This window comes from Prionailurus viverrinus, chromosome C2 (genome assembly GCF_022837055.1).
Source record: "Prionailurus viverrinus isolate Anna chromosome C2, UM_Priviv_1.0, whole genome shotgun sequence".
In the NCBI taxonomy this organism is placed as follows: Eukaryota; Metazoa; Chordata; class Mammalia; order Carnivora; family Felidae; genus Prionailurus; species Prionailurus viverrinus.
In genome coordinates, this window is record NC_062569.1 from 34234584 (window position 1) to 34259317 (window position 24734).

The 24734-nt window shown below is 38.0% G+C and overlaps 1 protein-coding gene across 3 annotated transcripts in view; it reads right to left on the reverse strand.

Annotated features, from left to right (window-relative positions):
* PIK3CB (phosphatidylinositol-4,5-bisphosphate 3-kinase catalytic subunit beta) overlaps positions 1-24734 on the reverse strand; it is a 186342-nt gene that overhangs the window by 21175 nt on the left and 140433 nt on the right. For all 3 annotated transcript variants that reach the window (XM_047874706.1, XM_047874708.1, XM_047874707.1), the window contains 6 exons: positions 24086-24207; positions 20400-20543; positions 19103-19202; positions 3774-3952; positions 2775-2884; positions 1223-1301 (listed from right to left, as the gene is read on the reverse strand). In XM_047874706.1, the coding sequence (XP_047730662.1) occupies positions 1223-1301; positions 2775-2884; positions 3774-3952; positions 19103-19202; positions 20400-20543; positions 24086-24207 (734 nt within the window). The remainder of the gene's footprint in view (positions 1-1222; positions 1302-2774; positions 2885-3773; positions 3953-19102; positions 19203-20399; positions 20544-24085; positions 24208-24734) is intronic.

The window sequence follows — 24734 nt, forward strand, 5'->3', positions numbered from 1 at the left end:
CGTTTAACAAAATCTTGGCTAGGAAATCAGTGGTATCCAACTGTTCTTGTATGTTGGAATTGTATGTTGTATTTGTACCTATATGTTGGAATTGATGTGTTCACATAATTATGACTAATATTTATTTTATATCTTGTATGAATAGCCTTTTCACATTTTTTCTCCATATTTCTTTTTTTTTTTTAAGTTTTATTTATTTACATAATCTCTACACCCAACATTGGGCTCAAACTCAAGATCCCAAGATCAAAAGTCACACTCTCTTCTGAGCCAGACAGGTGCCCCTCTCCATATTTATTTCTATGAGCTCTTTAAATATTTAGGATCATTATCCCTCTGTTCTATTCACTATGAATATTAGGCCCAATGTGAGGCTTGACTTTTAATTTTGTAGGTTTGCAAGATTCAAATCTTATACTGTTAGGTAAATGATCAACATTTTGTTTGTGATTCTCTTCATTTGCTCCTGACCTAAGAAGATCTGACATTGATTAAACTTAAAAAAATTTTTTTCAACATTTACTTATTTTTGGGAGACAGAGAGAGACAAAGCATGAGGAGGGCAGGGGCACAGAGAGAGGGAGACACAGAATCCGAAGCAGGCTCCAGGCTCTGAGTTGTCAGCACAGAGCCCAACGCGGGCTTGAACCCACAAACCATGAGATCATGACCCAGGCCGAAGTCAGACACTTAACTGAGCCACCCAGGCTCCCGATTAAACTTTTAAAATCCATTATGTTTTCTTTTTTCTGTTGCCATAAACCTGTTCTACTGTCTACCTCTAATAATGGTGACAAGCTAAAAACCCTGGAGCACCCTTGAACACTTCCCTTTAGGGAAGGTAGAGGAATCAGTGTTACCAGGCTAAGAAGAGGGGCAGGCCATTCTCTGGCCTTGTCATTCTCATGACCACCAGTGCATCCTCCCTGAGAGTACCCTCAGAACCATAGGTTAGAGTGTGACTTTTGCTGCCTGTCTAGGCTTTACTGAAAGTGCAAACCTTTCTTTCTGGAGTCTCTGTAACATACACAGTTTTATATCTGATGAGGTTTCAGTAAGACAATGCATTTGACAGTATACCATAGAACTATAAAATGTTCTATAAATATTACCATGAACACCAGTTAATAATAATAGCAGGAGGGAAGGAATAAAAATTTTTACAATTTTACTATGGAAGGAATACAACATGAGACAAAAATAAATTCACTAGAAATCTCACCGAAGATCCAGACCAGCTTCTTTCCAAAGTAAATCCATCAAGCGCAACATCTGGAGTGTCAACATATCTTGTCGTAAATCTAAGGGGGGAATACTCTGCTTTATTATAAATGCTTTCCACGTTATGTCTAATAACATTAATTCAAGACTACTAATTCAGACAGAACTAAAATCAATGACCAATAGTGTTAATATTTTCCCAAAACTTTAATGTTGAGTATACTTATTTTGTTAAATATTAGGTTTGCTGGCTAGCACGTGCCTGTAACACTATTTCAGAAATTAAGGTAAATTTTTTTTTTTTGAGAGAGAGAGAGGGAGAGAGCATGCACGCTCGCACAAACAGGGCAGAGGGAGAGAGAGAATCCCAAGCAGGCTACACCCTCGGTGTGAAGCGTGATGCAGGGCTGGATCCCACAACCCTGGGACCATGACCTGAGCTAAAACCAAGAGTCAGACGTTCAACTTACTAAGCCACCCAGGTGCCCCAAGGTAAGTAATATTTTTAATAGGGGTGTCTGGCTGGCACGGGCAGTTGAACATGTGATTCTGGATCTCAGGGTCATGAGTTTGAGCCCCACAAACTCACATTGAGTGTAGAGATTACTTTAAACAAAATAATTTTCAATTGTTTACCATGTGTAAGCTACAATACTGATTGTATGGATGACATAATACTGTATAACACAGTAATGGCTATCTACAACATCTATACAATTCACACTGCTGATTTTTTTCTTTCCTGGTTGCGTTTAGGGATGCACAGGAAGTTCTTAAAAATCACATAAAGAATTGTATGGTATGATAGATTACAGAATTGTAACAGTTGATTTTATTTGTTATCATATCCAAGGATAATTTTGAGGTAACAGAGGGCTTTGAAAGTATTGCTTTACATAGTAACATTCGTATCATCAAGTGGGATTAGATGTCTAGCAAAACACTACAAGTTCTTTTTAAAATAGTTGTAAGCACACATATTATGGTAAGCATATTTACTAATGTACCTTTTATTCTTTTTAATAAACCCAACATACAAATACTATAATCCTTATGACCATGAAGAACCTGAAGTGCAATGAATTTTACGTGACTTATCTGTAATCATAACAACTAATGAGTGGTGGCTGTCTGGTTGGTGTAATCACCTCAGAGGCATTTCCTGTCAAAAAATATGAGTCATTAAGACATTTTAATTAAAATATAAAACTATGGCAGCGATATCAAAATTGCTGTCACTGAAACAGAATGTATGAATATACTACTGAAAATACTGTACTTCACAAGCTTCTTACCAAAGAATTAGACAGACTTTGTATTTTGTAGGAAAAAAAGATTTATTAGAACAGTGTATGTAAGTAAGCTGTAAAGATATTTTCTAAGAGGAAAAAAAAGGGATTCACAGGACACGCCAAATTCAACCTTATGCCCATTGATAGCTACCTCTGGGCTTGCATCTGTTATATGTTTACACACCATTTTTCAGATAAAGCAAACTGACAACAAATGAAAAATACTAAGGAATTTGGTACTGTAAAAATCTCAGTACATACCATCACCATTTTTAAAAATCACTCCAACTGAATCCTCACCAAAAACTTTGTTGTTGTACACGAGCCACAAAGGCTTCATTTTGGAATCCATGTATTTACATTTTTCAACACTGAAATCAAACAAGGGGGAAATTAGTCCACTTCAATTTAAAGAAATGGCAAGACTGTAAATTTTGCCATGATGTATTAGACTTGGGGAAAACCCTCACCTGTTCCAATCAGGTCTGCAGAAGTCAAAACTAGAACATTTCCTCTTGGTAAAAAAGCAACTGGGGTGACAGCTTTGGTTGGCCTGTAGTGATGCCAGATGGGCTAGACTGAAAACCCAGATTTGCCCTTCTCACTACCTACGTTTAAAATTCTTCCTTTTCTTTCTTCTTTCCTTTCTTTCTTTCTTTAAAATTCTTCCTTTCTTTCTTTACTATTCTTCCTTACCTCTATGTTATTACAAATAGTCAATAACAACCAGATCATAGCATTAGATTAAAATTAGGAATATTATAACTTCATTACTTCTTACAGGGGGATCAACTTTGAATCCTAACACAAGGGGATACACATCATTCCTTTTCTATTATTACTTTTGAAGGGAATGAAAAAGTGAGAAATAATTTTCCAAATCAATTTAAGATCTAATTTTGAAATAGGAAAATAACTTAGTTAATAATCTATGATGGTTGCCAACATTTTGCATACATAGGATGTTCAACCCTTAGAAACCAGTAACATAGAAAACAAATGTAATCACATACAACTGAAAGGAAAATACCTTGTAATAACTTTCATGGATCCCACAGGTAAGTTTAGCTAGTAGGTATATGTCCCAGTACACACAAAAATAACCTCTGAGAAATTTAAGAGTTTCCTTCTTTAAATATACAGTACTTACTGGAGCTAACAGCTAGCCTTATTGCTCCTGCAAGGCAGTCACTCAGAAATTCTTTCTGCATTGCTATTTTTATGGAAAAGTCACTGAGCACAGCAAAGATGGTCACTTACTAGAGTTCTGAGAGGATGACACACGGATTCAGAGGTGACTGCAGGTCAGAGAGGGCTTCCCGGTAAGCATTCTGTTTTAAACAAGTATGCATGGCCTCCTTCCCTTTGGCTCTGTTTAGCTTCATTGCATTCAGTTTGATTAAACTATTTAAAGTTTTTAACTTATTGAGTGCTTCAACCTGAAAAATAAGTTTCCCCACCAACAAAATTTATTTATGGTTAAAAATAATATAAAATATTATAGTATCATGTGATCATATTAATAACTAATCCTTTCCTCTCCCCAACACAAGCCCTCAACAACCAGCCAAAGTAAAATCAGTGCTTAGCTTATGACAAACATATTAATTATAACAAGACTAAAAAACTTATTTTTATCACTTGTGACTTAAAGTACTATTTTTCAAATGTTCTTCAATCCTTTTCTTAAATAAAGTCTTAAAAATCAGAGAAAAGTAAAAGGACATAAACTGTGGGTAAGAAGATGACACTTAAAGTACTCAGAACTCTGCAGCTCACTGAGTAGTAGAATTTGAAACACAATCTGAACCACTCCGTTTGTTCAATGCCATAGTAGAAGAGGAAAATCCTTGTACAAGTAATCCTGGGGATCCCATCATTCAACCTTAACATCTAGTTTTTGTCATCACTCTTGTGTGATATCTTCTCAATATATTCTCTTGCCACGAATAGTATAGTTAAATGAATTATAGTGTAATAAAATAAATATGAATATAGATAATAGTAGTTGTTGTCTAAGTCTATAGTATTTGTATGAAGTAACTTCGGCTATCAAAACTTATGCAAATAAAAAAACTTTATGCAATTAGTACAAGATCAATCAACAATGCCCAACTGAATCAAAACCATTGTGTTTAAAAGTCAACTTCATTGTTTAATAACTGAGATCTTTCCGTGTCATGTTATGCAAAAATCCACTAGAAACAGCCTTGGCCAACCATAAGTCATAAGAAAGGGTATTTTATTTTGTTATTATGTCATTAAAACTGAAACAGCTTGTTAATATAAACACATTTATATTAACATGTAAATTATATATAACAAGCATATAAAACATCTATACAACAAACATGAACACCTTGGCTTGAACTTCCATGAACAGATTTATTTTACATAATGTTTTCGTTTTTGAACTTTGCTTCTATGAAAAGAAACCACTAAGACTCTGTAGGAATGTGAATTCAGTCATGCAGTTTTTATAGACAGGCTGAGGGCTTGCTCACAGGAAACTGGAAGGTTCTATGTAGCTTGATGAAAATCGAGATGGCTGAAGCTTGCCAAGTTAGCCACAGACACTCCATTTCTCAACAGTTTCAGGAGCTGTACAAACACTGGTGAAAAGGGAACCAGTTGAAAAACAGACTGTGCAAACAGGAACTTTTTGAAGTATTTCAAATTTGAATTTCTTCTATGTTTGTACAGTTGCGAATTTCAGGCCCCATCACTAACTGTATTGATATCCATTTCCTGGAATAGTGTCCTGAATACCCACATGGCCATAAGTCAAAAACTTTAAGTGTTTCAACACCCTATCTTTTCATAGGTTTACAGTAATAACAAGAACTGCTATGTAAAGTGTACCGCCTCCCTCTTGCTACTCATCAGTCAAGAGTAAAAATGTAATCATACATATGTCATATGTACACTGTTATAAAAGTCAAGCTGAGGTTGGCGCACTTGGGTGGCTCAGTCAGTTAAGCATCACACTCTTCATTTTGGTGCAGGTCATGATCTCACAGTTTGTGAGACTGAGCCCTGCACGGGGCTCTTTGCTGATAGCAGAGTCAGCTTGGGATTCTCCCTCTCCCTCTCCCTCTGTCCTTCCCCTGATCACTCTCTCTCACTCAAAATAAATAAATAAATAAACATTAAAAAAAAAAAAAAAAGTCAAGCTAAGGTTCCCAGAGAACCAAGAAAATGTACAATGCGGTTTGATCATGAGTGAGGTCAATTCATGATGTAGGACCTCATCAAGCAGGGCTTTACAAGCTTTGGTAAAAGTTCAGGGGAGATCCTTTCCACATGCTAGGTGAGATGCTGCTGGATTCATTAATCAATCAATGAAGTCAATTAGATCTTAAAATTCACTGCTAAAAATTTTGTGGCAGCTTCAGGATCTGATGCAAACTTCCAGTGGCATTCAGGAATGAGAAACACAGGTGTGGTACCATGAACCCTTTTGAATTTGCGGTCTTTCTCACCATTTCCCTCTCGGTTCTGAGCTCCGCTCTCTTTGCATCAAGCTCCTGATCTAACTGGTTTTCCTTTACAGAGCAGGTCAGATTGAGTTGGCAGACGTATCTGCCCAGAACTAAGCCCCTAGCCTTTCAGAACACAATTTCCCAGGTGGAAAACCCCAAGTCTTAGTTCTGTCCCTGAATTCCACATTGGAAACTGCTGACAGTTTAGTCTGCAATTCTCCATTTGTTTGAAATCTTTCCCTGTTGGGAACTGCTGGAGGCAGCTGTCGTTCTCCATTTTATTTGGAATGAGTCCATCCTCCATACTCCTTGGCATATGCTGGTTTATCCCTTCCAAAGTCCAAGGTTCCATGGGAATTGGTGGTGCATAAAGGTTCTTTCTTGGCCAAGACACAGTAACATCTCTCAGTTACTGTGGTATAATAAAATGCACATATTTTTTGGTCTTGTTTTGTAGAAATAAAGGCTACTCCTAACAGAGATCTCAGAGGTCAAAAAGCTGCAAAAAATGGGCCATGCAGTCAAAGGCTGTTAGAGCATCTGCCACTTTAAGAAGACTCCTGTAACAGGGTAAATTGTTCATGAAATGGGTTAGACTGACACTAGGTCACCTGCCAACATCAAGAAAATTTCTGTGCGAAAAGGGACACTGTAAACATGCCATAATTCCCAACCCTACCACGTCTCTCTTAGGTATTACTTTAACTCTAAGAAACCCAAAGGTCTAGCTAAAACAAACAGGATCCCTTAAATCTAAAGAGTTGAACACACTACCTTCCAGCCCAACTGCTTATTTTATATCTAAGAATTACATGTAGGGGAGCGTGGGTGACTCAGTTGGTTAAGCATTCGACTCTTGGTTTTGGCTCAGGTCATGATCTCACAGTTCGTGAGTTTGAGCACCACATCAGGCTCCATGCTGACAGCCTGCTTGAGATTCACTGTCTCCCTTTCTCTCTGCTCCTCCCCTGCTCACTCTCTCTCTCTCTCAAAAAATTAAATTAAAAAAAATTATTAAAAAAAAAAAAGATTTACACATAGAGGCCACTTTTAGACAACAGGCTTGAGCAATGGAATGTAAAGCAAGGCAAAAAAAAAGACCCACAGGAGCCACTTGGCTGAATACAGACAGACCCATCAGGTGACCCACCTCAAAACATCCATAAGCCCGAACAGACCAACGGGCTACTGACAAAGAGGCACAATTACCAAAAAAGAGAAAATTCCATAGGTCCCCATACCTCCTCACCTTCCCCCTCTAAAAACAGCCCTAATCTACTGCCACACTGCAGAGAGTCTCTCCTTTGCTGTCCTGCCAGCCTCTCTTGCAGTGTACTCAATAAACTTCTATCTCCTTTGTTCTGTCTGCCTGGGGTGAATCCTTTCACCACCCTGAACTATTCACCCAATCATCGCTCCACATTTGGGGCCCTCATCCAATCAGGAAAAACACCACATTACAGTCCAGGAAATTTCAGATAGCTAGTAAAATGGCAAAATCTTACTAATGAAAACCTAGAAAGGTAACGTTCATTACGTGGAAATTTCCAATTAGATAAGACATTTAGGAAATGCACTTGAAAGCAAGCATTCCCAAATTAAACAAACAGAATGGGATATCCACTTATTAGTATGCAGAAATCTCCAGAAGGTTTCAAAATTCCAAAATAGTTTCATTGAAAGATTCATTGCAAAAGCTAATGAAAAATTAAAGAGAAAAGGTATTTAAAACAAAAGACTGTAACAGACTGAGGCATAAAAGTGATGTAATTCCTACTGCTCTCCTCTATCCTTTGAGTATCCATAACCCTCTATCTGAACTGCTTTTCCACTCTAAAGACACTATTAAACAGTTAACTTATAAAATAAGACCAATTGAGGCTACAGGCCATTCTCTGCAGGTTATCTTTCACATCCTGCTCAAAGGCTGAACTGAGGGCCACAGTCAAAGAATTTCTTAAACCAGGGAGGACCCTGAAATCTTTTATAAAGAGATTACCTCTGGAGCCCAGTCAAGAGAGGGAAGTAAAATTTCACACTGTCCTTTCCTTTCCAGTTCCTGACCAATTGGTTATTGATCCTTTCTCTCCCAGAGAAGGCTATTTCCTTCTTGCTGGTCTTGTTTCTTATCCTAGGAACTTGGCTTGGCTTTCTGGTCACCTGAGATACGCAAGTTGTTCTTTTGGCTATCTTTGGGAGGGACTCTAGATCTTGTGAAGACAACCTCTTTTGCATCCACTTTGAAGATGCCTCTTAGGTCTATGGGACTGTTTAATACAGCCAGAGACAGTTAACTGTCAAGGCTGAAATCTTACAAGATATTTTAAAGGACTGAATAACTTTATGATCAGAAATTTGGCCAAACTGGAAGATAATATTCAGAGCCTGACAGGAATTTTTTTAGGCCTTCTCCCCTAAGCTAAATTGGAAGCTGATATTCAGAGCCTGATAGGAATTTTTTAGGCTTTCTCTCCTACACTTACCCACAGGGAAAGAAAAACACTCTAACATAGGTGGATAGGTGTGTCGGCCCTTCGATATAATTTAGGCAGCAACCCAATTCTTTGAGGAATTAAAAACAGCTGCCCTTGTTTTACAAACCTAGTCTTTACAGGACCAGAGATGTAGCTCCAAAAACAACTCAAAATCCACCAATACTTTTTACCAAGCCCCAAATCTCCCCTATTTATCTCAGTAGGCTTGGAAGTATTATAAATTCTGGTCTTAAGAGAACAAAAGTTATAGGAAGAGCTTACTTTTTTTCCCCCTGTGCCTTTAAGATATAAATGTTCTACCAGAGTATTCTCCATAATTCTTATCTAGACCATTTCTTTGACATACAAACTTCGGGGAGGTAACTCTTTAATTTTTTTTTTTTATGCTTATTTATTTATGAGCGAGAGAGACCGAGTGCCAGAGGGGGAGGGGCAGAAAGAAAGGAAGACCCTTCTGGGTCCAAAGCAGGCTCCAGGCTCTGAGCTGTCAGCACAGAGCCCAACGTGGGGCTGGAACCTGTGAGCCACAAGATCCATGACCTGAGCCGAAGTTGGGCGCTTAACCGAGCCACCCAGATGCCCCAATTCTTATCAGAAGGGAAAAAAGGTCATCTGGAACTTGACTTGTTAAGGACAAGACTCTTCTCCACAAGTATTAGAAAAAGTTGTATTCACCTAAGCAGGTAACCCAATCTTATTCTATCTGTTAGAAAAATAATTTAGAGGCAACTATTTTTGTATTATTGTATCTAATCCATGGTAGTAATTTAAAGCTATAAGCTATAAGGTCTCTGTTTGCTTCCATCTGTGTTGGTGTGTGTGTCCAGACATACGTTTTACATGTGTGGTACTTTCTACCTCCAAATGGTACTGCCAAAATTAATCTGTAAAAGAGCTCTCTTTAAACGGCTTTTAAAAAAACCAAGCATTTGCATAAACTTAGTCTTCATAAAATTCTCAGAAATATAATAGAAACTATCCCAAATGTTTTTCAAGTGCACATGCTCTGGAATAACTTTTGGTAAATTAAAGCAAGTTTAATAAGTTCATTGGTTGACTGGAAACAGGCATATCTTTAGAATTATCAAGATTGAATATAATGTAGATAAACAACTTTTATTCTACCTGAATTTATCAGCTAAATTCATTTCTGTTCTAGTCTGTCAGCAAAAAATAACTTAGAATGATGGGTGATTTTGTCTAATGACTCATGAAGTTTTCATGGGTAAAATAAACATAATTGTTGAGAACAAATGATTTAAACAGAAGTGGAATAAGAGGTAATAAAGTTTTTAGCGAGAATTATATTTTATTCTATGTGTACTTAAAAACAGCTTCCAAATCTCTGGTAACTTGAAACTTTAGAACTCTCCTAAGTTAAAATAAATATAATAGAAATCTGTTGAATATTTAGATCATTTCCAAATAAGAAAATACCAAACCATTAATTATTAAACACAGGTTTATCTACTTTTGGCTTACTACAGAGAAACCAAAAGATATTTGGATGTGTTAGTGCACTGGAAAAGTGAAGAAGGTCTATGCTTCTAGAAATTATGAAAAGTATTCATGAATTTGCAAATCTAAAAAATGCTGGTATAACAGTTTATAATTCCTTAACTTCTTAGTTTTCACTAGGAACTAAGGTTTCTAAGGGTTAAGAATTCTTTTTTCGGGGGGTGTGCTTGGGTGGCTTAGTCGGTTAAGCAACCAACTTCAGCTCAGGTCACAATCTCTGCTGTCAGCAAGGAGCCCCACTTGCAATCCTCTGTCTCCCTCTCTCTGCACCCCCCCAACCTTGTGTGTGTGCTCTCTCTCAAAAATAAACATTAAAATAAAAAAGAATTTTTTTTTTAAATGTTTTGAGAGAGAAGGCATGCACAAGCAGGGGAGGGGTAGAAAGAGAGAGGGAGAGAGAGAATCCCAAGCAGGCTCCACACTGTCAGCACAGAGTCCTATGTGGGGCTTGAATTCACGAACTGTTAGATCATGACCTGAGCCAAAATCCAGAGTTGGATTCTTAACTGACTAAGCCACCCAGGCACCCCTAAAGGTTAAGAATTCTAATTAATATATGCAATTAAAACTACAGAAATAAGGAAAACATCTCCATATGCAAAGAAATCGAAATGTGTGTTTTTGGTAAAAAGTTTGAGAAACGAAGATACATTTTTGAGGAAAAAATTGTAGAAAGTTTGTGAAAGAAGAAATCTTTGGAAAGGAATTTTATGTGTGATCAGGACTAAGACTGGAATAAGCTTTAATATAAAAAGCAAGCTGGTGCAAAATTAGAATTTGATTTTCTTTTTGTTAAAATGACAAAGGTTTTGTTCTGGTTTTTACTTTAAGTCTACTTTTGATAGCAGATTATGGAAATTTTTTTTTTATCTTTAAGTGATCTGCCTAGAAAACAAAGATACTGTGTTTTATCAAAATAATTTATTGTGGTTGCTGTCTTTATCAGGTCTTTGATTACTTAGGAAAACTGAGTCTTCTCGAATATTAAAAGAGCTAAGTTCTGCTAAGAAAATCTAACTAAGCCCCTCCCCTAACTTTTCACAAGCAAAATAAGACATCTCATTGGTTGGCTTCCCTGAAGTTACATAGTTGAGTTAGAAAGCACCTGCCTGGAGGCTTTCATGATTCAGGACTCACTCCTCTGATTAGGGATAAATGTAAATGAGCCTGTGATCAGGTACTTTTCCGCAATCCTTAAAATTATTGCAGAATCTGCTGCTAAAACAAAAGAGGCCCAACAACCATCTTTAGGCTCTTTGGCCAAAACCGTTCTTGATAATAGGATGGCCTTCGATTATCTTTTAGCTGAGCAAGAAGGTATCTCTGCTGTGGCCAACACCACCTGCTGTATCTGGATTAACATTTCTCAGGAAGCTGAAACTCAATTACATAAGATCACAAGAGCAAGCCACTTGGCTTAAAAAGGTGACTCCTTCAACAGGGTCTTTCTTTGCTCGGTTTGTGTCTTGGGGACCATGAGTCTAACGTGCACTCCAAACACTGGGAATTATCCTGCTTATACTTACCATAACAATCTCTCTGGCACACTATATTCTCTCATAAGTTTTAAATGCGTGTTTGCAGCCACTAACCATCAAACAAATGAACTCCTTAAGACTGGAATGTCAAAGAACAAGAAGAATGACTAACTTCCATAACCTATGAATATGTAGGAATTAAGCAAAAACATCATAACCTATGGATAATGTATACCATACAAAAGAACAATAAAAACTGTGAGAACTTCAGAATAGTATCTGATAGTGGTGCTAATGCTTTAAATCTTGATCACATCTCTGTTGAGCTTAGAGCATGATCAAAGGGGAAATGTAAAAGAAAAGGACAGGCCCAAAATGCTAGGCCACGTCATCAAACTGGGGCTCAGTACCTAACCTAACTGCACTTTCAACCTCCCTCAGAAGTGCAGTCTTAACAGTCAGTCAGGAATTTCCTGGTCAGCACCATGAGGTAATCTGTCACATGGGCCCTCTCAACCCCCAAAAGAAAATGAGGAAATCCACCTAATATGGGAAAGTGACTTTCCTAAAACAATCATTTCTTTTCATCTGCTTATTGTTCCACCACATTTCTGCCTGTAAAACCCTTTTTTGCATGGCTCCCCCAAGTCCCCTCTACTAGATTAGCTAGATGGGACACTGCCCAATTCATGAATCAATTAATAAAGCCAATTAAATGGTAAAAAAAAAAACAAACAAAAACCCAAATGGGTTTTATTCTCCATGCAATGAGAATTACTTTAGGGATTTAAAAAATGGAAATGACATAATCCATCTGCATTTTTAAAATGTCACTTTAGCTGCTGTGCAGAGAAGGGTCTGCATGTGCAAGAACGGAAACAAGGGGAGCAATTTAAGAGGTTAATGAAGACATGCAGGTGAGAGAAGATTATGAATTGGACTAGGACAACAGCCATGAACACAAAAGACATTGATAGGCATGAGATATATTTAAGAGGACTATAAAATTAAGGGGACTAGGGGCACCTGGGTGGCTCAGTTGGTTAAGTGTCGGGCTTCGGCTCAGGTCATGATCTCACAGTTCGTGGGATCAAGCCCTGCATCGGGCTCTCTACTGTCAGCATGGAGCCCGTTTCAGATCCATCCTCTGGTTATTTCTTCTATACTGGAATGCATAATTGGAATGGATATACTCAACAGCTGGCAGAATCCCCATATTGGGTCCCTGGCTATTTTGATGGGAAGCGGAAGTTATTATAAGCTCCTCTACCTCAGAAAACAGTAAACCAAAAGCAGTAACCCATTCCTGCAGTGACTGCACAGTTGAGTGCCATCATCAAGGACTTGAGAGATACAGGGGTGTAGATTCACAGCCCCACTCGTCTTGCCTATTTGGCCTGTACAGATAACAGATGGCGCTTGGAAAATTACAGTGGATCATCCTAACATTAACTAGTGGTATACAAATATGGTTTCGTTGCTTGAACAAAGTAACACATCTCCTGGTACGTGGTATACACCTACTAACAATTGCTTTTTCCTCCATATCTGTCAATAAGGAACCACAAGAAGTTTGTTTAAGCTGTCAAGGCCAACGATACACTTTCAATGCACCATCTCAGAAGTATAGCAACTCTCCTGCCCTTTATCACAATTTACTTTGCAAATTGTAAAGTAATTTACAACTTGACTTGACTGCCTCTTGACTTGACTCTTGACTGCCTCTCCCTTTAACAAGACACCACTCTGGCACCTTTACATTCATAACATTAGGTTGATCGAACTTAGTGAGTAAGAAATAGCAACTACTTTAGATCTGAAGAAATTTGTATGTCCGAAGGTGGGAAATAAATCCAATAAAAATGTGGGACCTTTTATCTCAATGAAACCCCTAGGGTTCAACTTGCATGGGGCATATCAAGATATCCCTTCTAAGGTAAAGAATAATTTGTTGCCCTGGCCCCTCCTATGACCAAAAATGAGGCACAATGGCTAGTGGGCCTCTTTGGATTGTAAAGGCAACATACTGCTCATGTGGGTCATGTACTACAGCCTATTTACTGAGTGACCTAAAAGGGTGCTAGTTTTGAGTGAGATCCCAAACAAAAGAAAGCTCTGCAATGGGTCCTGATTGCTGTGCAAGCTGGTGTGCTACTTGGTCCATATGATCCAGCAGGTCTAATGGTGCTTGAACTGTCAGTGGCAGACAGAGATGCTATCTGGAGCCCTTGGCAGGTCCCTATAGATAAATCATAGCACAGGTCCTCAGAATTTTGGAAACGACACTTGCCAGCTCCTGTAGAGAAGTACTCTCCTTTAGAGAAACCACTCTTAGCTTACTATTGGGATTCAGTAAGATTGACTGCTTAACCACTGGCTACCAAGCAAGCATGTGACCTGAACTGCCCATTATGAACTGGGTGTTGTCTGATCCACCAAGCCATAAAGATGGGTAAGCAAAATAGTACTCCATCATCAAATGAAGTGTATATATAAGACTGGGCCTGAGCAGGCCCTGAAGGCACAGTAAGTTATATGAAGAAGTGACTCAAATGTCCACGGTTTCCTCTTCTTGCTACACTACCTTCTCTTTCCTACCCTGCACCTATGTCGTCACAGGGAGTTCCCTTCAACCAGTTAACACAGGAAGAGAAGACTCAAGCACGGTTTATAAATGGCTTTACACAGTATCTAAACACCACAGGAAAGCAGACAACTATGGAACTACAGCTTCTTTCGGAAACAATTCTGAAGGACAACGGTGAAGTGAAATCCTTGCTGTGGTGCATTTGGAAAATGCACCTTACGGTTTCACTTTGCCTGAAAGGAGAAACAGCAATACATGCAATTATATACCAATTCATGAGCTGTGACCAAAGCTTGGCTTATGGCCAAGGACGTAGAAGGAACATGACTGGAAAATTAGTAAGAAATATGGGGAAGAGATATAGGATAGACTTCTCTGAAGAGGCAAAAAAAAAAGAAAAAAGTGTCGCATTGGATATTCACCAAAGGGTGTCTTTGGAAGAGGATTTTTATAATCAAGTGGATAGGAAAAACCATTCTGTGGATACCAGTCTGCCTTTTTCCCAAACACCCCTGTCATCACCCAGTGGGTTCATGAACAAGGTGGCCAAGATGGCAGGGATGGATGTTATACATGTGTTCAGCAATATGGACCTCCACTCACCAAAGCCTACCTGGCTATGACCACCACTGTGTGCCTGCTATGCCAGCAGCTGAGACCAGCTGCTGATGAGCTCCTGATATAGCACCATTTCTCTCGGATGGACAGCCAGCTATCTGGTGACAGACTGATTACAACAGACTGCTTCCACTATGGAAGAGGCAATATTTTGTTCTTACTGGAATAGAAACTTAACTCTGGATATGGATCTGCCTTCCCTGAATACAATGCATTTCTGTCAAACGACCATTTGTGGACTCACCTTATCCACCATTGTGGTGTTCTACACAGCATCGCTTCAATCAAGAAACTCATTTCACAGCAAATAAAGTGTAACAATGGACTCCTGCTCATGAAATTCACTAGTCTTAACATGTTCTCTACTAATCCGAAGTAGCTGGCTTGACAAAAGAATGGAATGGCCTTTTGAAGACTAACTTACAGTAGCAGCTAGGTGGCAATACCTTGCAGGACTTAGGCAAGGCACTCCAGAAAGCTGTATATGCTCTGAGTCAGCATCCAATATATGACAAGGCTTCTCCCATAGCCAGGACTCAAGGGTCCAGAAATCAAGGTTTAAAAGTCAAAGTTGTACCACTTAGTACTCCCTCTAGGGACCCACTAGCAAAATTTTTGCTTCTTTTCCTGCAACCTTATGCTCTACTGGCACAGAGGTCTTAGTTATAGAGGGAAGAATGATTCCAGTGGGGGACATGGCAATGACTGTATTGAATTGGAAGTTAAGACTCCAGCCCAGCCACTTTGGGCACCTCAAGCCTCTGGATCAACAGGCAAAAAAAGGCATTATGATGCTGGCTGGAGTGACTGATACTCACTGTCAAGGAGAAATTGGACTACTGTTCCACAGAGGTAAGGAAGAATAAGCCTAAAATGTAGGAGATCTCTTCTTAGCATTACCATGTCCTGTGATTAAGATCAATGGACAATTACAAGCTACCTAATTACAAGGTAGGACTACTAATGGCCTGGACCCTTTAAGAATGAAGGTTTGGGTCAACCCAACAAGTCAAGAACCAAAAGTAAAATGCTTATTAAAGGCAGAGGGAATACAGAATGAGTTGGAAGAAGGTAATAATAAATACCAGCTATAACCACATGACAAGTTACAGAAATTAAGATTAATTGTCATGAGTATCTCCTCCTTGTTTTGATACGAATGTGTTTTTATATGTGTGTGTATATATACATAAACATAGATGTATATGCTATATTTACATACACAGTCTGTTTCCTTCCGGCTCTTTTCCTTTATCATGTAACCTAGATGTATTGATTTTATATCATAGTATTTAAGTGTTAATGTTACATCGCAGTATTTAATTTATAGTGTAGCAAGAACAGGAAACACCACTCAAGGATATTACCTCCTATTCTGGGGAAAAAGTTAGTGCATTTTTGCTTGTACTGAAGGTATTTGTATTATGTTAGAAGTAATTCTCAACTTGCTACACAGTCTTTATTTGGAGATTAAACATGGTTTACAAAGCTGTGTATACATGCTGAGTTGATCTGTGATGGTTAATTTTATGTATCAACTTGACTGGGCCATAGGGTGCCCAGATATTTGGTCCAACATCATTTTGGGTGTGTCTGTGAGGGTATTTTTGGATGAAATTAACATCTGAATGGGTAGACTGAGTAAAGAAGACTGGCCTTCCTAATACTAATGGGTATTATCAGAACCTGTGAAGTTCTGAATAGAAGAAAAAGGCAGACCTTCCAGTAAGTAAGAAGGAACTCTGCCAGCCCAGCTGTCTTAAGCTGGGACATAGGTCTTTTCCTAAAACTCCTTGGGTGTTAAACTTGTCTGCTTTCAGACTGACACTTTCTACTGACTCTCCTGGTTCTTAGGTCTTTGGACTCAGACTGGAACTTCACCATCAGCTCTTCTGGGTTTCTAGCTTCCTTAACTGAAGATCTTGGGATTTCTTAGCCTCCATAATCACATGAGACAACTCTTTTTAATACAATCTCACCATCCTCCTCTGCTTCATTCTCTCTATACAGCTGACCCTTGAATAAAGGGTTTAGGGGTACCAACTCCACCTCCAGACCCACACAGTCGAAAATCTGGGTATAATTTTTGATTCCCCAAAAACTTAACTACTAATAGCCTATGCTGATGGGAAGCCTTACCAGTGACATAAGCTGTAGATTAACATGTATTTTGTGTGTTATATGTATTATATACTGTATTAGCTAGAAGAAAGAAAATATTAAGAAAATCATGGGAAAATACATTTATAGTACTGTACTGTGTCAAAAAAATCAGTGTATAAGTGAACTCATGTTGTTCAAATTCATATTGTTCAAGGGTCAAGTGCATACATACACTCTTATTGGTTGCTTCTCTGTAAAACATTAACATACTCTTCACTGAACTCACACCAACTAGACCAGCAAAACCTACAAATGTCACCTCCACTATGAACTCTTTCCTAATATCCTAAGCTTGGTTACATGCCTCTCTTTTGTGCTTCCATAATGTTCCCATAATGCTTAATCATATATTTCTTAATTATTGATTTGTATACCTCCTCTATGGAAATATAAACTCCTTGATAACAATAACATAACTGGGGCATCCTGGTGGCTCAGTCGATTAAGCATCTGACTCTCGATTTCAGGTCCAGTTCATGACTTCAAGCCCACATTGGGCTCTGCACTGACAGTGTGGAGCTGGCTTAGGACTCTCTCCTTCTCTCTCTGTCCTTCCTTCATTCATGCAGTGTGTCTTTCTCCCTCTCTCTCTCTCTCAAACTCAGATAACATAGTTTAAAAAAAAATAACTATTTTCATATTACCAATACCTAACAGTAATCCTGGCATACAGTAAATTCTGAGTAAATGCATATTTAACCATTAAGAAAACCTTCTTGTGTTTATTTGGATGATACTCATTGCAAGAAAAATCAATGCTAAAGAACAAGAGCATATTGTTGCTACCTGTCAATAAGAATTCTGGCATGAAGAAGCTAGAATAAAGGGCTGCTTTATTTTGATGGCAGAAATGCTCTCATCACATCCTTCAGGGGATGAAGGACCCACCTGGGCCATATCAAGCCTGGGCCATGGTTATGCTTCTCACTTGCAAGCAAGCGATCAAAAGACCACTACTACTTGCAATTACTACCTATATAAATCAGGATTATCTCCAAAAGAAATAAATGGATGTTGAGACTACAACTATCAATAGCCCCCGATTTTGAAATTCTGTATTCAGTAAAATAGCTTCATGGTTCTGTTTAATGGCTTATATTTTATTTTAGCTTCAAAATACATTTATACTCATAAAATGACACTATTTTATATACTGGATTTATGTTTAAGTTCTGATTTCAAAAAGAGAGTTGTGGTGCCACGAAGGTTTGAAAACTCCGAGTATAACAGTTTTCTAGCTGGACAGCCCTAATTTTAAAAATTCTTTCTGTCACTTAATAGTTGGGTTTTTAGGCAAGCTAGTTAATCTCCTGGAGCCTCTGTTTTCTCCCTTGTCTAATCCCGACAGTATTAGCAACTACTGTGGCACATAATAAGGACAGTAAAATAACATGCTTATAACATTTAATATGGTTCCTGGCATATAAGCATTTAATATCTGACTGATTAATCTCACTAATATCTCATCATCAGCAATGATGAGAAAATGAAGTCCTGGAAAGAAGATAAGGGACTATAGGCCTGTATATATATTTTGAAAAAGCAGCTTGAGGATTCTGAATTCTAGATGTTATAACAACTATGAATTTAAGTGTCAAAATATCTCAAATTAAAACAAATGGCAGAATATATGAATCATAAATACTATACTAACTGGAAACAGTAACTCAGGGATATGAAAAAACAGGGTCTAAAAATTTCATGACCTTTGTCACCATCACCATCAAACCCATTGTTAAGCATGTCTACATGGGTATTTCCCATTAAAACTTAAGGCATATTATTAATATAGATACTAGGAAGAATCCTTCATTTTTGAGGGAGCATTCAATTAACGTTCGGCTAAATTTAACACTTCATTTCTTGACTTAAATTTTTATTTAAAAATGTATTAATGGGATGCCTGGGTGGCTCAGTCGGTTAAGCATCTGACTTCAGCCCGGGTCATGATCTCACAGTGAGTTCGAGCCCCGCGTTGGGCTCTGTGCTGACAGCTCAGAGCCTGGAGCCTGCTTCGGATTCTGTGTCTCCCTCCCTCTCTGCCCCTCCCCCACTTGCACTGTCTCTCTCTGAAAAATAAACTTAAAAAAAATTTTTTTAATGTATTAATTAGGTTCAGTTACTGAAACTTCCATGGAATAATGGGAGAAATAGCATATGATACAATTTATCAAATACCATGTGGCAAACTGAACATGAAAATAAAAAAAAAATTTAAAAAACAAAAACAAAAACAAAAACCAGATACCTGCTTAGAAAGCACTTTCATATGCCCTACACTTCCCCGGCAGTATGCTTCAAGGATGACACCAAACTGTACTGAGACAGCAGGAATATGCACTTCTGACCTACAAATAAGTTAATAATATTAAGATAATTTGCATATAAAACACTTCAGATCACCAAATAAAAATACTGACTTCATATTATGAAATAAATGTATGATGCCAATCAAAACACAGAAGAATACATCATCTTGTCCACAAATATTAGTGGGATGGGCAACTTCCCAATTCTTTAAACACCACAGATCAAAAACATGTGTGATTATATAATTAATTTTTTATTCCAAAAATCCAAAATTTTCATATCTCACCTTGTTTGCTTTCTGTAGTTGAAACAGAACGTTGCCAATTAAGACAATAAAGTGAAATGCAAAGATCTGATTCACATCACACAAGTGACTAATCCCTCAATTAGCTTCAATTCAATTTTTTCTCACTTAAAGAATGGTGTACCCATTTGAAAAAGGAAGGAACAACATATTCTGTTACTCCCGGAAGGGCTTAAAAATAGGAAGGTTGAACTGGATGAAAAAGATGACAAGTTAAAAATAAGAAAGGAAAAACCTCTATGAGTAATAAAGGAAATCAAGATTCAGAAATGTAGCTTCCAAAATCATTATCAAAATAATATAGAGCTCATTTTCCTTAAAAAGTTTAGCTAAAATGGGGGAAAGTCCTATTTTTATGACAGTCAGTTTCAGTATTCTCAAGTCCAGATGAAAAAAACAAAAATGTCTGAGTACAGACTCAGAAATCAGGAACCAACAATTTTCCTAGGAAAAAAGGACTTCATTTATCCTTTCTGATTTTACTCCTATATCAACTTGGTGAAATAAGGTTCACATATTTCTAAAATTGACCTAATAAAGAAGCTGAAAATAATGTTGCTCTTGTTATAGGAAAACTTTAAAATCTTTATCTATTGGTACCCAAAGCCTTTCAGAAGGAGTAAGTGTGGTTTTAGCCCAAGAATATTAACAAAGTAAGTGCACTTTACTAGAAAATAGCAATACATTAATTTTTAGTTTCAGTTAAAAATCAAGGAGGCTTGATGGGACACTTATCTGAATTACTTTGCCAAATCCTGAAAATTAAGAGTTGGGTATCAAGAAATAGAAGACACCAAGAAGAGTATGAATGTTATAAATGGCTCAGAAACAAGTAAACCAGCCAACTATTACAGTAAATGTCCCGTATTATGCTGATTTATATTTACAAAAGCACCAGGTAGACACAAATCTAAAAATATAAAAGACTTACCTAAGGTGCCAAAATAGAAACTGCCCTATCCTGCGGTTAGCAAGTGCTCTTTCTAATAGGAATCTAGAGAGGGCACAATCAAGAAAAGGCTCGTATTTCAAAACTTGCACCAGTTGTAAAAGATATTGAGAGAGTTCTTCATCACTAAAAGAAACAAAAGACAAATTAAGTCACTCAACAACCAATGCCAGAAAGAGATCCCATCCCATCAAACTATCAAACACTAACTTACTGAAACGCAATGGTTCTTTTGGGTCAGGCTTGTTATGTATGCTTACATTCACTGTCCCACTATTAAAATAACACAAGAGGGGTGGCCTGAGTGGCTAAGTCAGTTAAGCATCCAACATCAGCTCAGAGTTACAATAAAATCGGGTACTTTAATACTGATTTCTGATCATGCAGGAAAAGTTATATACTCAGTCAACACATTTGTTTGTTTGTTTGTTTGTTTCTAAGTTTATTTTGAGAGAGAGACAGTGCAAGTGGGGTAGGGGCAGAGAGAGATGGAGAGAGAGAATCCCAAGTAGGCTCCACACTGTTAGCACAGAGCCTGACACGGGGATTGCACTCACAAACTAAGATCATGACCTGAGCCAAGACCAAGAAAGAGTTGGAGGCTTAACTCACTGAGCCACCCAGGTATCCCAGGCAACCAGTTTTTTTAAATAAAAAAATTCCATCAGTACTTTTTAGTAATTTATTTTCCTTTCTAATCATTAGGGTTAATTCCTTTTCCCAGATTATCAGTGTGTTAAAACATTAACTTTAAATAATTTAAAGGATAAGGAAATGAGTGTAACTGAGAATTGATTCACTGAATTAATACAACATAATATTGTAATTAAATGAGCTGAATTAATTAAGGTTAAGAAGTTCTCTATTTTGTGTCCATTTCTAAATCATACACTTATAAACACACTCTTATCAGAGGCAATTCCAGTGGTCAGGTGAGATGAATTCCAAGTCCTCTACTTACTAACTATAGTCTTGGGCAATAAATGGTTAGGATAGTAGTCTAATGCAGATCTGGGACTGAAACCCAGTGCACTATATTAAAAAAAACCTCATTAGCCAAAAATTTATCATAGGAAAATGCATCAGAAATACCAATATAGAACATGGAGATCACAGCAATCTCTTCCTGTATATGAGTTTATTTAAGAGAAACACCTGGGGGGCTCCTGGAGGGCTCAGTTGGTTAAGCATCCAACTTTGGCTCAGGTCATGATCTCATGGTTTGTGAGTTCCAAGCCCACATTGGGCTCTGTGTTGACAGCTCAGAGCCTGGAGCGTCCTTCGGATTCTGTGTCTCCCTCTCTGCCCCTCCCCAACTCGCTCGCTCTCTCTCTCTCTCTCTCAAAAATAAGTAAACATAAAAAAAGAAAAGAGAAGAAAAGAGAAGGAAAAAAAAGAAAAGAAAAGAAAAGAGAAGAGAAGAGAAGAAAAGAAAAGAAAAGAAAAGAAAAGAAAAGACCTGGCTCAGTATAAAGGGAGCCAGGTAGCCCCTTTCCCTCAGATCTCCAATGCAAATGTAGGGAGATGAGACTAAAGCCCAACTTGCAGCCTCATTTTTTAAAACTATTCACCAATCTTAAGTTTATTGTAAAATCTGTGCCTTTTATAAAACCTACAAAAGGGAGGTGCCTGGACGACTCAGTCAGTTGAATGTCAGACTCTTGATTTCAGCTCAGGTCACAATCCCAGGATCATGGGATCAAGCCTTGCATCAGGCTCCACGCTGAGTATGGAGCCTGCTTAAGAGTCTCTCTTTCTCCCTCTGTGCCCCCACCCCCCTAGTCACCTATTGCCTGTGCGTGGGCACTCTCTCTCAAAAAACAAAAACAGGGGCGCCTGGGTGGCTCAGTCGGTTAAGCGTCCGACTTCGGCTCAGGTCATGATCTCGCGGTCCATGAGTTCGAGCCCCGCGTCGGGCTCTGTGCTGACAGCTCAGAGCCTGGAGCCTGTTTCAGATTCTGTGTCTCCCTCTCTCTGACCTTCCCCCGTTCATGCTCTGTCTCTGTCTCAAAAATAAATAAACGTTAAAAAAAAAAAAAAAAACCAACCAACCTATAAATGGTGTAAAAGATAGAAAGGAAGTACGGAAATTGGGAAGGCTTCCTCTTTCCTTATACTTCTAACTTCACTCCCTTAAGATAACAACTATTGAAAAGTTTGTGTAATTTCTTTTGGATATCATGTGGCTTGAAACATATATGACTTTAACAAGAAGAAAAAGTATAACAGTATCCATAATTTTCTCAGAACTTCTATTTTTTCAAATAGCCATACAGTATAAACCTCATTTTTGAAACGAGAAATGGATAAACCTGAATATGCCCATTGTCTGAGATGGTCTCAATAATGACATTTCTTCAAATAAATCTAACAGATTTTCATACATGTACTAGCCAAACGGGACTGTACAAACATGTTCACTGAAGCACTGGGGAACAGGGAAGTCTGGGGAAAACAAAATGCTCTTCAATAGGGAAATGCGGCAAATAAGATATATCCCTATGATAGAATATTACACAGTAGTGAAAGAAAAAGACTGTATTTATATGTAATGGTAAAGAATGACCTCAAAAACCCAACAATGAATTTTTTAAAATCAAGATTTAAAATAATACATATGGCAAAACATATTGGTGTAATTTTGTAATGTACAATATTATTCTACATATTTTTATAGATATAAAAATGCAGCATCAACAGAAAAATGTGGTATAAAAGGATACAGACCAAATTCATAATCATGGTTGTCTTTGGGAAGTGAAAGTAATCAGGACTAGGTAACAAAACTATGAGGATTTCACCTTTAGCTGTAATGTTATTTGCTTAAAAGTATAAAATTTTTAAAAAAGCCAAAATATTAACACTTCTTAATTCTGAGTGGTGGACAGAAAAGAGTTAACATAGCAGCAGGCCTGACTGCTATCCTTTTAGAAAGGCTGTTAACTACACCGGCCTTTTGGCTGGCATCTGGAAACATAGCTTTTAGAAGGCTTCCCACCACCTAACAGATTAGAATGGCTTCGTGTGTGTAAACTGTTCTTACCCAACGGTTGATGCCCCAACACCCATTTTCCTTCTAGGAGTCTAGGATTTTGCTTTTGTGTTTGGCAGAGGGTGTTTATGTGACCAGCCCCCAATAAAAACCCTGGCCACCAAGTCTCTAACAAGCCCCCCTGGTAGACAATATTTCAGACACGTTCTCACAACTCACTGCTGGGAAGAATTAAGTATATTCACTGAGACTCCACTGGTAAAGAACTCTTAGAAGCTTCTGATGGTTTCCTCCAGACTTTGCTCCATGAATCTTTTTCCTTTGCCAATTCTACATTGTCTCCTTTCGTCTCATAAGTCAGAGCCAAAAGTATGAGTATGCGCTGCATCCTGTAAGTCCTAATGAATTGTGGAAACCAAGGGTGATCTTGGGGACCTTCTGACCCAGTATGTTTTTGGGTTTTCTTTTATAATATAGGCTAAACATGAAAGACAAAGGAAGGAGTCTTTGAGAGAGAGGGAGGTAGAGAAGGGAATAGGGAAGAATAGATGAAAAATATGCTTTAAACTGAGTAATTCCTAGCTCTTTCCTTTCTTATGAAACATTCAACATACATCACCTTCACTATCTACACCCAAGTTATTCCTTTCCTCAAAGAAAGCCACCTGTAGTATACCTCATCTGTTGCAGGCAGCCCACAGCATATTCTCGCACGTACTGATCTGGATAGTTGAAATCTAGAAGCTCCAAGGCCTCCCGGGGGGGCAGTTTAGGCCAAATCTGAAGTAAGGCTTGAAGCTGTTGAAAAATTGAAACTGGTTCAGAAATTATAGGGGGGGGGAAATAATCTATTTTTCCTTGGCACACAGGAGCAGAGATGGGTCAAAAGAAAGAAAAAGCATACTTACAATTACATAGGACTCAAAAATCCACTGCTGTTTACATAAATTAATAATGTCTTTACTGAAATACTCTATAGATAAGCAAGTAATAGAATGATACATTGAATATGCGATTCTACAATCATTAGCCATTAAATAATTTTGTAATTTTGTAAAGGAAAGAGAGAGAAAGAAATGATCAAGGAATAAAGGTAGGAGAGTCTGGGTGGCTCAGTCAGTTAAGCATCAGACTCTTGATTTAAAGTTAGGTTATGATCTCACAGTTGGTGAGAGTGAACCCTGCTTCGGGATCTGTGCTGATAGTGTGGAGCCTAATTGAGATCTTCTTTCTCCCTCCCTCTCTGCCCCTCCCCTCCTCATTTGCATGCACAGGTAAGCACACACTCCTGTATTCTCTCTCTCTCTCTCAAAAATAAACATTTA